At 46.8% G+C, this 16,615-nt stretch overlaps 1 protein-coding gene across 1 annotated transcript; it reads left to right on the forward strand.

The window, feature by feature from the left end:
• The first annotated feature begins 5,244 nt into the window (after window positions 1–5,244).
• LOC120107852 (class V chitinase CHIT5-like) lies at window positions 5,245–7,696 on the forward strand. Its single transcript, XM_039121349.2, has 2 exons — window positions 5,245–6,703; window positions 7,515–7,696. Exons 1-2 carry the CDS (start codon window positions 5,500–5,502, stop codon window positions 7,535–7,537), a joined length of 1,227 nt encoding a protein of 408 aa, XP_038977277.2. The 5' UTR covers window positions 5,245–5,499; the 3' UTR covers window positions 7,538–7,696.
• The last annotated feature ends 8,919 nt before the right edge of the window (window positions 7,697–16,615 follow it).

A 16,615-nucleotide genomic window follows, 5' to 3' on the forward strand; every position in this document is an offset into this window, starting at 1 on the left:
TTTACCTTCGTACAATATGTATCGGGCAGCCAGGCGCTTGACTCGGCGAGCTTCGCGTTCATCGCTGGGGAGGACTCCATCCCGCAAGTAGTTGACGAGCTCATCCATCCAGCTCGGCACAACTTCGATGCAAAGGGTCGGCTCGGGCTCCTCCGTGCTAGGTCTTTGGAGATACTCCAGCGCTGCCGCCTTTGGAAGTTCGCTCATGCAGGAGGACGCCAGCTTCGATAGTTGATCTGCTCTGGAGTTCTCCGTTCTAGCGATGTGTTGGATGTGGAAGGAGTCCAGAGCCGAGGTGAGGTCCCGCACCTTCCGGAAGTATTCCTGCATTGTGGGCTCTCTGGCCTCAAAATCACCCAAGATTTGGTTCACGACCAACTGGGAGTCACTGAAGGCCCTTAGGTCCTTCACTCCCAGCTCCTTGGCCAACTTGAGCCCGGCGACAAGTGCTTCGTACTCGGCTACATTGTTGGAGGTGGGAAATTCGAAGTGCAAGGCCTGCTCGGCGACCACTCCATCTGGACTGGTGAGGACGAGGCCCGCTCCGCTACCCCCCGAGTTCGAGGAGCCGTCGACATGTAAAGTCCAGATCGGACTTGAGGTCTGCTCGTCTGAAGCTGGCCTGGCTTCGGGCTCGTCCGGCACTGTGCACTCGACTATGAAGTCGGCGAGCGCCTGTGCCTTGATCGCTGGCCTGGGTCGGTACTCGATGTCGAACTCCCCGAGCTCGATGGCCCACTTTGTAATCCGACCGGCGCGATCTGATCGCTGCAGGATCTGCTTCACCGGTTGATCGGTCAGCACGGCCACTGTGTGGGCTTGAAAGTACGGCCGGAGCCTTCGAGCTGAGACGACCAGGGCATAAGCGGTCTTTTCCAGCTTGGAATATCGGGTCTCAGCACCCCTCAAGACTCGGCTTGTATAATACACCGGCTTCTGGAGCTTGCTCTCCTCCCGGACCAGGACTGAGCTTACTGCTATAGGAGAAACAGCCAAGTACAAGTAGAGGAGCTCACCCTGCTGAGGCTTTGTGAGCAGGGGAGGAGAGGCGAGGAGATGCTTGAGCTCCTCAAAGGCTTGCTGACATTGGGCCGACCATAAGAAGTCTTTTGGCTTCTTGAGGGCCGCAAAGAACGGGAGGCAGCGCTCGGCCGATCGGGAGACGAATCTTCCGAGGGCTGCGACCCGGCCCGTAAGCCGCTGCACTTCCTTCACTGTCCTCGGCGGCGTCATCTCCTGGAGCGCTCGGATCTTCTCGGGGTTAGCCTCGATTCCCCGCTGAGAGATCACGAAGCCAAGGAACTTGCCCGAGGTGACTTCGAACGCACATTTGGCCGGGTTGAGTTTCATTTGGTACCTCCGGAGTATGGAGAATGCTTTGCTGAGGTCGGTCACATGGTCTTGCGCCACTTTGCTCTTTACTAGCATGTCATCTACATAAACCTCCATGCTTCGACCTATCTGATCTTTGAAGATCTGACTGACCAGCCTCTGATAAGTTGCACCAGCATTCTTTAAGCCAAAGGGCATCACCTTGTAACAATAGGTGCCCCCATCAGTGATGAAAGCCGTCTTCTCCTCATCCTCCGGCGCCATCCGAATTTGGTTGTATCCGGAAAAGGCATCCATGAATGTCAGCAGCTCGTGTCCCGAGGTGGAGTCCACGAGCCGGTCGATGCTAGGGAGTGGAAAGCTGTCCTTCGGGCAGGCCTTGTTCAGGTCGGTGTAGTCCACGCACATGCGCCATTTTCCGCTGGCCTTTTTAACGAGGACCACGTTGGCGAGCCACTCCGGATAGGGTATCTCTCGGATGAAGCCAGCCTTGAGGAGCTTATCGACTTCCTCAGTTATCGCCCGTTGCCGCTCTGGGGCGGCGTTGCGCTTCTTCTGTCGCACAGGCTTGCAAGGTTTCACCTGAAGTCGGTGGACCGCGACCTCCGGATCTATCCCCGGCATGTCTGCTGGCGACCAGGCGAAGACGTCCGCGTTGTCCCGCAGAAAATTAATGAGGCGATCCCTCTCGCGAACATCAAGGCCGGAGCCGACCTGCACGGTTAGCTCAGAAGAATTTTCTTGGAGGGGAACTTGAATGAGCAGCTCACCAGGCTCCACCCGATCCTTCCGCGGGCCGACCCGCGCCTCTAAGGTTTCGGCCAGGAGTTCATCTTTCACTGTAGTCGACGCCTCGGCCGGCCGCCTCGCCTCATGGGTCGCCATGTAGCACCGTCTGGCTACCATCTGGTCTCCACGGACTTCGCCGACCCCTTGGCCGGTGGGAAACCGCATGAGCAAGTGGTGGGTTGAGACTATGGCTCGGAGAGCGTTGAGTCCTGGTCGCCCGAGAATGGCGTTGTACGCCGAGGGCAGGCGCACCACGAGGAAATTCATCTTCACGGTGCTCTCTCGGGGGGCGAGTCCGACCGTGACCAGGAGGTCGACCTCGCCCTCTACTGGGACCGAATCCCCAGGGAAGCCGACCAGCGGGGCGTTCATCCTCCGTAGTTGATTTCCCGTCATTCCCATTCTGGAATAGGCATCAAAATACAAAACATTCGCCGAGCTTCCATTATCAATCAAAACACGTTTTACATCAAATTTGTTCACAACCATGGAGACGACCACAGCATCGTCATGGGAAGTTTCAACTCCCTTCAGGTCCTCATCTGAGAATGAGATGGCCTCCGAGGTGCGCAAGCGCTTGGAGGTGGTTCCTTCTGGAGCTCCTCCAGCCGAGGCCTCGCCTCGGATGGTGTTGATGGTGCCGGTGATGGGCCTGTTGGCATTTGGATCTTCGGGCTGTGGGGGATTCTCCACGGGCCTTCCTGCGGGCCGGTTCCGCACGAACCGGTCGAGCACTCCTCGGCGAATGAGTGCTTCGATCTCGTTCCGGAGCTGGAAGCATTCCTCCGTGTCGTGGCCGTGGTCCCGGTGGAAGCGGCAGTACTTCCTGGGGTTGCGCCAGGCCCCGGGATCCCGCCTCGGGGGCGGGGGTCGGAAATAGTCCCGGCCCTCGATCTCCATGAGGATCTCGGTCCGGGGAGCCGTGAGGGGAGTGTAATTTTCGTACCTCCCGTTGGGTGTGCGGGGCCGTGGTGGTGGCCTCGGGCGAGAAGGGGATCTCTGCCGAGGTGGTCCTTGCAGCCGGGGTAGGTGCTTCGAGCGAGAGGGGCGCTCGGCTCGGTGCGGGGACGGGCTTCTGGGGCGACCGCGGTCCTCGCGACGCCTTTTCTGTTTCTTAGAGGTCTGCTCGATCCCGCTTCGCCTAGAAGCCACCGCTTACTCGGCTTTTGCATACTTCCGCGCCCGAACCAACATCTCTGTGAAATCAGCGGGGAAATTCTTCTCGATGGAGAAGAGGAATCTATAAGATCGGGCCCCAGTCTTTAGTGCCGACATGGCGATTGACTGGTCGAGCTCCCGGACCTCTCACGTTGCAGCAGTGAAACGGTCCAGGTAGTCCCTGAGAGATTCTCCCTCTTTTTGCTTTACGTTGAGGAGGGAGTCGGAGGTCCGCCGCTGGGGTCGGCTGGCAGCAAAAGTGCTGGCGAACTGCCTGCCGAGTTGTTCGAAGGAGGAGACGGTGCTAGGCTTTAGTCCAGTGAACCAGAGCCGGGCTGCTCCTCGGAGCGTCGCTGGAAAAGCTTTACAAAGCAGGGCCTCCGAGGCTCCCTGCAGGGCCATTAAGGCCCGATAGCTTTCCAGGTGGTCGAGAGAGTCGGTCCTGCCGCTGTAGGGCTCCACCTGGGGCATCTTGAACCTCGGCGGGACCGGCTCGTCCTCGATTTGCTGGAAAAAGGGGGATCTCGTGGTGAACTCGAAGTCACCATCGTGTCCCATCTTCCTGCCACGGAGCGCCTCAATCTGACGCTCCAGGTTCTCGACTTTCTTGTCGAGCTCATCACTTGGGGGGATCGCCGTGGCGGTGCGCCCTGGCGCAAGTCGTCTTGGGACTGACTCGGCTTCTGATGGTAGTGGCCAGTCTCCAGGACCCGTCACCGGGTGTTCTCCCCTGGGGGAGGGGGGAACACGGTGATCTTGGCCTGGAAGGGGTGGTCCACTCGCAGGGGGCGCCGGTTGAACTGGGGCCGGAGGGGGCGGTGCCGTCGGGGCGCCCCTAGGTTGCAGGCCCTGGACAGCAGCGGCCAACGCCTGAACCTGCTGCACGAGGGCGTGGAACTGCTCCGGCTGAACTTGGGGAGTCGGGTCTCCCGGCGGTGGCGAGTTCTGGACAGAGTGTCCAGGGCTTGGTGGGGGACGTCGGGAGGCGTTAGAAGCTCCCTTGCTTCTCAGGTTCATGGTCGCGACTCGGACCCTTCCTCTAGCGCCAACTGTTGCTGGAAATTGGACCCGGGGGCGACCGTCGGCTGGAAGGGGGAGGCTCCGCGGCCTGAATGGCGGACGGCGGCTTGTCGGCGGGCTACGTCTTCCCGGAGGCCTGCAAGAAGCCGGTGGCCGGGCAGTCCGGCACCGGCCCTCCGACGCTTAAGTCAGCAAGAAGTCTATATGAGGAAGGAAAGGGGGAGTGAGAGAGATTAGAGCCGGAGAGAGAGCCCCCCTCTGTGAGTGTAGAAATCTCCCTTTTATAGGGAGGGTCGGGTTACCTGTGACTGTGACAGAGCAGGTCGTACATCTGCTCGATTGGCCATTAATGCTCGATCATGTAAGTCAATGCTATCATTGTACGAAATCAGGCTGGAGCCTTAAGCCATCGAAGAGTCATGCCATCGTTTGTAGGCATGCGTATTTGCCGTAAGAGGCTCGGTGTCCGTAGGTGATGGAGATCATACACTTTAATTGTTGAGTGAATCAGGTGTCTGCGCAGCCCATACGCATTAATTGATGGCAGACATAAGACGTAACCCTTTGCTCGTCTGGAGGGGAGGTAATTTCAAGCTAAAGGGTCTGCTCGGTCGGCCCCCGCTCGGGGGGTCTGCTCACTTAACTATGACGGTTTTTTCCCTAACAGGTATGAATGAGGACAAAAGAGACATGTCATTAACGGAAAAGGACGTGTTCTAGAAGCCGATTGGGCGAAGGTGGACATCAAGCTGTAGCGCTGAAAAGTTACTTTTTAAAAAATGGCGCCTCTTGACCCGGTTGAGGTGGACGAAACTTAAGTCCCAGAAGCAAAGTCAACCGCAAACAGGAGTCAGCCGATGAATACTTACGTTTCGATGAACATATGAGAGAATTCCAAGCCCACAAGGAGACCAAACATCCCCTTCGCCAGTAGACTCACGGAGAGGTGGAGGTATCACCCCTCCATTAGCAATCATCACCACCGTGCGTTCAACTCCAAACGTGAGACTCCAAAATTGACCAACTCCCTCTCACCTTGTTCCGACTAAAATTCAACAACTCCAACAAAGGAGAAGGAGTAGCCGCCCAAATAAAATACTCATCGGGCAAAGCCTTTCGTTGTCACCGGAGCTCCACCTCTTCCTATAAGACAACCTCACCTTTTATGACCATCAAAAAGTTCGCCCTTTCTCTCCCACCATGGCTTCGGGATTCATAGCTTTCCTCATCCTAACCACCTCCTTCTTCCCCTTCATCTCCAGAGCAGGAGCTTATAGGCCTGCACCGGCTGCAAGCCCCTCTTCGCCGACTGGTCCTCCCGTCCCGGTTCCGGCCTGTGTCCCATCTGCAGCCATGGCCCCCGTCCCTCTCCCATTGTCGGCCATCAAAGCCGGCTACTGGCCGTCATGGATCAACTCCACCTCCCCACCCTCCTCCATCAACCTCTCCTACTTCACCCACATCTACTACGCCTTTGTCGAACTAGATAACACCTCCTTTGAACTCGTCGTCACCCCCTCCGACGCAGGCATGCTCGCCGACTTCACGGCCACCCTCCACGCTCACGATCCCCCAATCAAAGCCATGCTCTCCATCGGCGGCGGTGGCGGCGGAGGCGACACCTTCGCCAACATGGCCACCAACTGCTCCACCCGCTCCGCCTTCATTAGATCTACCATCGCCGTCGCCCGCGAGTACAACCTCGACGGCCTTGACCTCGACTGGGAGTTCCCGGCGAACCCCGAGAAAATGGCCAGCCTCGGCGACCTCTTCATGGAATGGCGCGACGCAATCTCTCGCGAAGCGGGCGAGACTGGCCGACCGAGCCTGTTGCTCACGTCAGCCGTGTACTTCGCGTCGCACTTCTTCCTCACAGGCGACACACCGAGATCTTATCCGGCCGACCAGATGGCGGTCAGTCTGGACTGGATCAACGCTATGTGCTACGACTACCATGGCTCCTGGGACACGTCGGAGACTGGGGCGCCTGCGGCGCTGTACGACCCAAACAGCAACGTGAGCACGAGCTATGGACTCACGTCGTGGGTGGAGGCTGGGATTCCACCGACGAAGGTGGTGATGGGTTTGCCATTATATGGCCGGACGTGGAAGCTCAAGGATCCGGCAGACCACGGCATCGGCGCACCGGCAGTAGGGCTCGGACCAGGAACTGATGGGGTGATGTTGTACTCGGAGGTGGTGAATTTTAACACGGAAAACAACGCGACCCAAGTGGATGATGAAATAACGGTGTCTGTGTATTCTTACGCCGGGACGAGTTGGATCGGCTACGATAACCCGTGGTCGGTGACGAGGAAGATAGAGTTCGCGCAGGAGCACGGCCTCGGCGGGTACTTCTTTTGGGCGGTCGGATACGACAAGGATTGGAGCATCTCTCGAGGAGGTAAACAAAACGCAAGGCGACAAATGCCCTTTTCAATTTTACAATTTGTTTTGGAAATATTATTCTACGTAGCGCAGATGGAATTTTTTCTTTTTTTGATTTTTTATGTAAATACTCTTCTGAAAAATTCAAATTTATGTAAATACTTTTGTAAAATTTATATTTATTTCTGTACTCTCATCAAACACTATTTTTGCATAAATACCCCTAATATAACAGTTCTTCTAATGCCGTTAATAAAAAACACATTTATTTTAATTAAAAATAAAATAAAATTTTAAAATTACTTTTTGTTCTCCATCGTGATTGCCTTATAAATGTTTTTTTTGCACATCTACTATTAAAAATATTTTAGTTATTTTAATTTGCAACCGTTAACTTTTTAATGGTATTTAATGGCGTTAGTATATATGCAAAAATAAGAATAAAAAAAATAGAATAGCAAAATAAGTGTTTTACGAAAGTATACATGTAAATATTAATTTTAGAGGGATATTTATTCAAAATTTGATATTTAGGAGGATATTTATGTAAAAAAATAGCTAGCTTTTGAGGTACTGTGCTCCTGCTTATGAATTGCACCTAAATTTGATACATTGAGAAAAATTTGGTGATCGACACGTGTCCCTCAATTTTAGCTATCATCTGTTTGTTTCTTTTACTAATTTTAGTAGACACGTGTCGATGATCAGGGTCAAGATATGCTTAATGGTGGGATTAGCGGCTGACATCTAATCTAGCGTCGTTGTGTCGATGGCTTGGAACCCGTCTCTCTTTTTATGTACTAACTCATAGCGTTTGTTGTTGGCAGCATGGGATGCATGGCAGAGCTGAGCGACGGCCTTCCTTCCGCATCTTCTTCAGCCATTGTTCTCTCTCTCCATTGGCTTGATGTAATAAGTATTGATTTGCTTAACTTTGGCTTTACCCCGTATGTATCTTTGTTTCAGTCTCTTTTAATAAAAGAACTTTGTGCGGTAGCAAAAATAAAAATTGTGATTTATGCTTGGAAATTGAGTTACAATTTTTCAAAAATTCCGAGGGGTTCTGGCCCTATGAAACATGTGTACTAAAAAATAGAGGCTTAAAACAAAAGGTTTACACTGGGACAGGAATGTCTCTTTCGTGCTAAAAAAGGATTCACACGAGCAGTGCTTTCTAGTCTACATTGGCATGTTCTAGGTCCGCTCTATTAGTGAGATTCGAGATCCTCCTATTGAGAAGGAAAAAATTGTCATTGACCCATAAATATTTATGCTCTTCCCTTCCTTATTAGTGAGATTCGAGATCCTCGTATAGAGAAGGAAAGAATTGTAAATAAAGAAGAAAAAAATTGTCATTGACCTGTGATTTATATTCTCTCCTTCCTTGTATTTTTTTCCAAAAACATATTGTAATTACCTCCTATAAATAAAACACACGGCATGCCACACAAGATATGCGAGTTTCTTGCCATTACTCAATTCAGCATTCTCTCTTTCATGATATCAGAGCCTTCTAAATGACACACGTCGTCACCATGTCCTCTCTCTCTTCTAGCCCAAACATGCCTCCACCCACCACTACTCAAAACACCATTCGTACTACCAACCAACCCAACTTTTCTCAAGTTTCTACCCCGATCAGCATGCACAACCTTGTCACTGTCAAACTCACCACCAACAATTTTCTTCTTTGGAAAACTTAGGTCATACCCTACCTACTTGGCCAACAATTGTTTGGTTATGTTGATGGAAGCTTTTCCATACCTCTGCAATACATTCAGCCACCTTTCACCTCTTCATCACTCTCTACCTATGCACTCAATCCAGCCTTTCAATTGTACTTCCAAGAAGACCAAGTCTTCTTGAGCACCCTCATGTCCTCTCTTTCCGACAGTGTCATGGCCAAGATTGTTGGCTTGACAAGTTCTCAAGCCCTTTGGGTGGCTTTGGAGCGCATGTTTTCTTCTCACTCTCAAGCTCGTGTGATACAAATCCGCTACTAGCTTTCGACCATAAAAAAGGGCAACTCCTCTGTTTCTGATTATTTTCAAAAAGTTAAATCTCTTTTTGATGTTCTCGCCGCTATTGGCTAACCTCTTCAAGATTTTGAAGTTGTCCAATATCTTTTAGCGAGACTTGATTCTTTCTATCACTACAGGAAATATAGGTTTCCGAACTACTGCCAAAAATAGCCGACGCTTGTAAAAAGCGTCGGCCAATTACGACGCTTATTAGCGTCGTCGTAGAGTTGGGATAAGACGACGCTTATGCGCGTCATTGAAAATCAAATCTCATCAAAACCCGCGGCCGCCCCCCTTCTCCCTCTATCCTCGATCGATCAAGGCCTAATAGAGCTAGCCGACCCTTGTCCCCTCCTCCTCCCTCGTCTCCGGCGCCGACCCTTGTCCCGTCCTTCACCCTCCTCTCCGGCGCCGAGCGACCTCCTCTCCTCCTCCCTTCTTTTCCTCCCCCAAAAGCTCGGGTCCAAGTCTTGGCCATGGCCGGCGATCGAAGAGCTTTTCCAGTTCGTTGCCTCTTCTTCTTCTGGATCTCGTCTCTACTCTCGATCTCGCTCGCTTACAGGCCGGGAGACATCGTGCCAATGAGCAAGGCGGGCCAATACCACGGGGTAAAAACTCGAACTGAAACCCTCGTTTTATCTGGATCCGTTCTTGATCCACTTCGCTTCCGGAACCCCGATGGAGAGGGAGAGAAGCGGCGGGCAGCGAAGCCAAAAGAAAAAAAGACAAGAGAGGAGCCGTAAAAGGAAGCTCGTCTTCTCTTCTTCCTTCCTTGGATTTCCCTTACCCCTCTCTTTTTGTGATAGGAGAGCAAGGATTAGGGTTTGGGGCTTATCTGGAGAGGTGCGGAGATGGGGAATATATTTGTGAAGAAACCCAAGATCACGGACGTGGATCGCGCCATCCTCTCCCTCAAGACCCAACGCCGCAAGCTCGCTCGACACCAGCAGCAGGTCCCCTTGTACCCTTCTTCCTCCAGCTTTCCTTCAATCTATCTGGATATTCACATGTTTCTGCATGATTGAAAAACAATAAGATGTCTTTTTCCTGAATACTCGATTTCTTATTTGTTCATCGATGTTTCAATAATGGCTGCAAGAAGAAGGGGAGAGGGCCTTTAATTTATCTCGGTTTTCTCGATAATTGTGTCTCCTAGGACGTATCCTCTGCTAAATCGGGAGGTAAGATCTTTGGTTTTGTTCTAGGATTTTCCGCCCTCATGATTTGTTCTTTATTTGTCTGTTTTTCTTTTGATTTTGTGCACAGGTGTTGATTCCGATAACAAAACCTACTGGTTTCACTGGTGCCGATCCTTACAAGATGTAAGTCTAATTGAATTTCGTGTTTTTCTTAATTTGTCTAACATGTCATTTGAATATGCTTCTATTTAGTCAATTTACGGTATCTGTGCAAGAATTGATGGCTGTATAATTTTTTTTTATATGATTTGTTGAACTTAACGTAGCGCATATTAAGCATGAAAGAGATAACAGCTTCTGAGTATGATTGAATTGGAAACAAGCATGTGAATGTGTTATCAGTATTGGAGACCAGCATCACTGTGATTGTTGAGATAATGATACTCTGGCAACTTAAGATGTTTTACAAGGATCTAGGTTGGCATGGCATACTTTAGGTTGTCATTTGTGCTCACTTAGCGGTCTGGCTTCTTGGTCAGGTAGAATCTGCTTGTAATTAGCACAGGTTACCCTCTCAAATTTTGTCAAGATTCACTAGGATTCAGCGAATAAAGAATTAATTTGCAACAGGAAGAGCTACTCCTGTTTGGTTTGTGGGAAAGGTAAGAAACATAGGGCTTTTTATGTTCTCTCTCATGTTGGTGGGCTATTAGGTACAGGAGGGGGGTCAGATCTTCAGTGGATAAGGATGTAGGGATATTCACATTCATTAAAATTCTAGTTGTTCAGCTTAAAGCAAGTTATCAACTTGATGCTAGGATACCAGGGTAGGTGGAAACTCCTGGATGCCCCATGAACACCTTATGGATGTATCATGTTTAAATGTAATTGTTTGTGATTAGGTAGGTCAGATTTGAATAATTGGCAACTTTTGTTTCCCTGCTATACATATCAATGCAAACATCAAGAGTATAATGTTTATAAACACATTGGGCTACCACATTGCTTAGGTAGGGAAAAACACTTAACAGTCTTCTAGTTTAAGAAGGGCCAAATGAATATGGGCAACAAACGAATATGTTCTCAAGAAATATATCAAATTTGAATTACCACATGAATTTCTAGAAAATATTTTATTTATTAAAACTAGACATGAATTTCAGTTGTCTAATTAGCGAGTCTCCTATCTTGGTTTCCCAGCTCCTCTGCAGCCTGTAGAAGATAATTTCTTATATCTACCCTGAAACTATGTTGAAGCATCTATGAAGAGCCAATTCAGATCATTGTCCATTGTCAATTTTCGCAGATTCGTAAGACAAAAAGGTCAAACACCATTTCATTTTGAGAAGATTTGGACGGAACATGAAGCTTCATGGATGTAGGATTTGATGCACGGAGGGGAAATAGTTCTGGTTCTCCAGCTGTTAGGGTCACCTAGAAGTTGCAAGCTACGAAACTAGCACTGAGACGCCAAAACAGGAATGAGGTAAAAATTTTTTTTTTGATAAGGTAGCTGTTTGGATAAAACAGTGAACGACCTGAAGCTTAAAGAAGGTGCTTCTTCATTCCAAATTGACTGGATATCAGAGTCTGTTAGAGCAACAATACTTGTGAATTACTCTTAAAGAAAAACTGTTCCAAATTGACTAGTGAATTACTATTCACATATAGTTAGCAGATGATTACTTTTTTAATATCCAAAGCCAGAGTGCAGGATGCTAAAGCCTTCAAAGCCATCCAGTCTTATTGCATGTAATCTGGTCAGCGGGTGATTCGGCCAAGTCTACTGTTACTTTCAATCTTCAAGCTTCTCTACAAACAAAGGCAGCAAGCTCAAGTCAGTGCAGTTCTTGGTGTTCGTTGCAGTGGCGGCTCGGGCAAGCATCTTGGTATTCCTCTGCGGGGAGTTCATCTAAAATGGCATTGTAATTCCCGTCCCTGATACTTTGTAGATTGTTTTTTATGGAGTTTGATATGTAAAAGTACATTGTAATTCATAACTTTTTATGTAAATTTAATCAGATATGACAATATAAATATTTCGAATGATCTGAATGTTTGTGTCAATATCAATGTAATTTGAATGTTTGGTTCATATTGTATAATGTGTGTTTTATGATATATGTAAATTTATAAAGTTTGATATTTTTATTTTTTTTAAAATAATTACATTTTCCGACGCTTTAAAGCATCGGTAAAAACCGTCGGCCTAGGCGTAACCCGCGTGCCACGACGGTTTTTTCCGACGCTTTATAGGGTCGGTAAATTCATATTTGCCGACGCTTTAAAGCGTCGGCAAAAAGCATCGGCAAATCACCGTTTTTGCCGACGCTTTCATCTAGCGTCGGCAAAAAGTTTTTCCACTCCAGTATCGCCGACGCTTCTACGACGCTTTGATTAGCGTTGCCGGATCTTTAGCAGACGCTTATAAGCGTCGCTAAAGACTCTAAAAAGCGTCGGAAAAGGTAAGTTCTCCTGTAGTGTATGAATCGCTAGTTACGGCAATCAATACCATAGTTCATGCTATGTCTCTTGAAGATATTTATGGTCATCTTCTCAATCACAAGCTCCATCTTGATCACCTCCATTCCATTGCAGAGGTGAATGTCAGGTCAGCAAATATCACTACATGCAACAATTTCAATCAGAGAAGGTGTGGCCATTCCAATCAGTAGCATCAACGCGCCAACCCCCATAACAACAATCGTGAATGAAATCGTGGTTGTGGCCAGCCCTCCTCTCCTTGACCAACCTGTCAAGTTTGCAGCAAACTTGGACATACTGCAGTCCAATGCTACCATCGGTATGATGACACTTATCAAGGTGCCTCTCCTCCTCCTATGGCGGCCTATATTGCTACGCCTCAAATTCAAAGAGATCATAGTTGGTATCCAAACACAGGAGCTACCAATCATTTAACCAATGATTTATAAAATCTCAATCTTCATGCTGAGTCGTACCATGGAACTGATCAGATTCAAGTGGATGATAGTATAAGTTTGAAAATCTCGAATGTCGGTACGACTCATTTATCCTTACCTCCATCTGATTTTCGGCTTAATCAAGTTCTTCATGTACCGGAGATTAAAAAAAAATGGTCTCTGTTTGTCAGTTTACCAATGATAATAATGTTTTTCTTGAATTTCATTCTGATTATTTTTCTGTGAAGAACGAGTTCACATGGAAGGAGTTATTCAAAGGCAAGACTAATGAAGGGCTCTATCCTTTTCCATCCAATTCCATCCAAGCCAATAGCCCTCAAGCTCTTGTTGCCCAACGTGTTCCCTTGGAGGTTTGGCACTTACGGCTTGGTCATCCATCCTATCAAACAGTGAAGCAAGTCGTGTCTCAATTTTCTCTTCCAATTTTCAATAATAAAATTTCTGCCATGTGTGTTGCATGTCAACAAGGGAAAAGTCATCATTTAACTTTTTATTCATTTGACTCAAAATATGTGGCCCCCTTGATTTAATATATTCCGATGTATGGGGACCCTCTCCTATCATGTCCATTTTAGAAAAAAATATTATGTTTCCTTTGTCAACAATTTCTTTAAGTATGTTTGGCTTTTTTCTCTAGCAAGTAAATCCAATATTCTTCCTATTTTTAAGTCTTTTCAATTACATGTTTAATGGCTTTTTAATCGCCAAATCAAATTTGTCCAAACCGATTGGGGTGGCAAATTTCGAAGCCTTCACGTATTTTTTAATTTCATTGAAATTATCTATCGTGTTACTTGTCCACACAAGTCTGCTCAAAATGGAGTTGTTTAGAGAAAACATAGGCACATTGTTAAAACTGGCTTCTCTCTCTTGTCCCATGCCTCCATGCTGCACATTTATTGGGAATATACTTTTTAAATGGCTGTATTTTTAATTATTCGCCTTCCCACTTCTCTCTTAAATTTTGGCACACCCTATGTCAAACTTTTTGGTCAACCTCCTAATTTTTTTACTCTTAGAATTTTTGGTTGTGCCTGTTACCCATTTTTATGGCCATTTAATCATCATAAAATTGAGTTTCGGTCAAAACAATATGTTTTCTTAGGATTTAGTTGGAATCATCGTGGCTATAATTGTCTTGATCTTTCTACGATTTTTTTTTAATTTCTAGGCATGTCATATTCGATGAAGGAGTCTTTTCTTTTTCAAAATCCAATCTATGTGCTATTTTTTCTCCACCTAGTGACTCACAGCATGCTATTCTTTCAGGTCAAATTTCTCTCAAGTCGGTTTCTCCTTTTATTCCTTCCATATCCACATATTCACCTTTCAATTCGGATGCTGGTCAACCTTCAATATCTCCTATAATTTCTCCACCTTCCCTATCTCTTATAATTTTGAATTCCTCTCCATCTTTAGCACCTTTCACATCTCCTATAAATCTGAATTCCTCTCTATCTTAGCCCCTCCAATTTTGGTTGACACTTTCTCATCCTCCGAGATTTCTAGCCAACCCTCATCACCACATGATCCCACCAATTTCGTAGCCCCCATTAATCTGAATCTCTCTCCACTTGTCAACCTTTACGACCTTTACGTTAACCGACTCTACCTCTTCTCCCTCACACTTAAATGGCCTGGATATCTCTCCCTTGGATCAAGCTCAATCCGACAACTCTCTTCATGTGATTCAGACTCACAAAATAATCACAAGATCTCAGAATAAATTCTCAAAACTGAAAGTTTCCATGGATGGCACGGTACAGTATCCTTTACCCCATGCCTTTCTCACTAAAATTTTTTCTATTCTGAAGGATCTTGGTTGTTACTCGGTTGCCTCCAAATATCTCGAATGGTGTGCTGCCATGGATATGGAATTTTCGGCCCTTATGCAAAATGGCACTTGGTCTCTAGTCCAACCTACGGACTCTATGAATATTATTGATTGCAAATGGATATTTCATACTAAACAAAAATATGATGGGACTATTGACCGTAGAAAAGCTCATTTCGTTGCCAAAGGATTTCATCAACAACCTGGCATCGACTATGATGAGACTTTTAAACCTGTTATCAAGCCCACTACCATTAGGCTTGTTCTTGCCTATGCTATTTCGTGTGGTTAGTCTTTGCATCAAATAGACGTCCAAAATGCATTTTTGCATGATGTTCTTTGTGAAGAGATCTACATGAAGCAACCTTAGGGTTACACAAATGATCCGTTCCCCAACTATGTGTGTCGTCTCCACAAGGCCCTCTTTGGTCTCAAATATGCCTCCTAGGTGTGGTATGCTAGACTCAGTGACCGATTACTTGCCTATGGCTTTCTCAACTCAAAATCCGACTCTTCACTCTTTCTCTACCAAAAAGGGAAGGTTCAAATTTTTGTCTTTATTTACGTTGATGATATAATTATTACTAGGTCTACCAATGCTGCAATTTCAGATTTTATTCAAACACTACGTGCCGACTTTGCAGTGAAAGATCTCGGCTATCTTTCCTAGTTTCTTGATGTGTAGGTTATTTCTGTTCCTGAAGGACTTTTACTTAGTCAGTGGTAATATATTTATAATCTTCTCAAATGCATCAACATGCTAGAGTCCAAGCCAATTAAATCGCCAATGCCATCTTCCACACAGCTTTCCTTATTTGATGGAGTTTCCTTCTCTAATCCGCATCTTTACTGCAGTGTAGTTGGCTCTAAAATATTTATCTCTTAACCGCCCAGATATTACCTTCTCTGTCAACGAGGTATATCAGTTTATGCAACGACCTACAGATCAACATTGGAGTGCTGTCAAACAGATTTTAAGGTACTTGAAAGCTACCATTCATCTTGGCCTCTTATTGCATCGCATCTCTTCTACTCAGCTCTCTATTTTTTCGGATGCTGATTGGGTTGGCTCTTTCGATGATCACAAATCCACCAAAGCTTATCGTGTGTTCTTTGGTTGCAACTTAATCTCTTGGTCCTCCAAGAAACAACCGACAGTTGCTCGCTCTTTCACTGAAGCCGAATATAAGGCTGTTGCTAATGCCGCCTCTGAATTGTTGTGGTTGAAGTTCCTGCTTCATGAACTTCAAATTCCTTCTCCTCTCTACTCGGTCTTATGGTGTGACAATGTTGGTGCCACTTATCTCTCGGCAAATCCGACTTTTTATGCTCGTACAAAACATGGGGAGATCAATTACCACTTTGTTCAAAAACAAGTTCAAAAAGAAGCCTTGGATATTCAGTTTCTCTCCAACCGATATCAACTTGCGGATGCCCCCAAAAAACCTCTCCCTGCTCCATGGTTTCTTTAGCTACATGACAAGCTCAACATGGCCTCTCCCCTGTTGACCTTGTGGGAGGGTATTAGTGAGATTCGAGATCCTTCTATAGCGAAGGAAAGAATTGTAAATAGAGAAGAAAAATATTGTCATTGACCCGTGATTTATGCTCTTCCTTTTCTTATTAGTGAGATACGATATCCTCCTATAGAGAGGAAAGAATTGTAAATAGAGAAGGAAAGAATTGTCATTGACCCATGATTTATGCTCTCCCCTTTCTTGTAATAATTTTCAAAAACATATTGTAATTATCTCCTATAAATAAAATACACGGCAGACCAACAAGATATGCAAGTCCCTTGCCATTACTTAATTCGGCATTTTCTCTTTTATGCTCTGATACCATTTGTAACAACCTACGACCTCACCCAAAATGGCTAATCAAAAGATATTATTTGTGTTCCTTGATCCTGTATAAATATCCAAAATCTATCCAGCAAATAACCGATATGGGACTAAATTTATGCCTACACGGTTCATCGCGTACTCTTTG

Source organism: Phoenix dactylifera, chromosome 2, assembly GCF_051530095.1.
Source record: "Phoenix dactylifera cultivar Ajwa chromosome 2, Ajwa_hap1_PhDact_Kaust_v1.1, whole genome shotgun sequence".
Classification (NCBI taxonomy): domain Eukaryota; kingdom Viridiplantae; phylum Streptophyta; class Magnoliopsida; order Arecales; family Arecaceae; genus Phoenix; species Phoenix dactylifera.

What these genes read in the sequence shown, in the direction of transcription:
- LOC120107852 (XM_039121349.2), top strand. Translation starts at nt 5,500, where the DNA reads ATGGCTTCGGGATTCATAGCTTTCCTCATCCTAACCACCTCCTTCTTC. An exon ending in TTGGAGCATCTCTCGAGGAG is followed by an intron (nt 6,704 to 7,514) that starts GTAAACAAAACG and finishes TGTTGTTGGCAG; the next exon opens with CATGGGATGCATGGCAGAGC.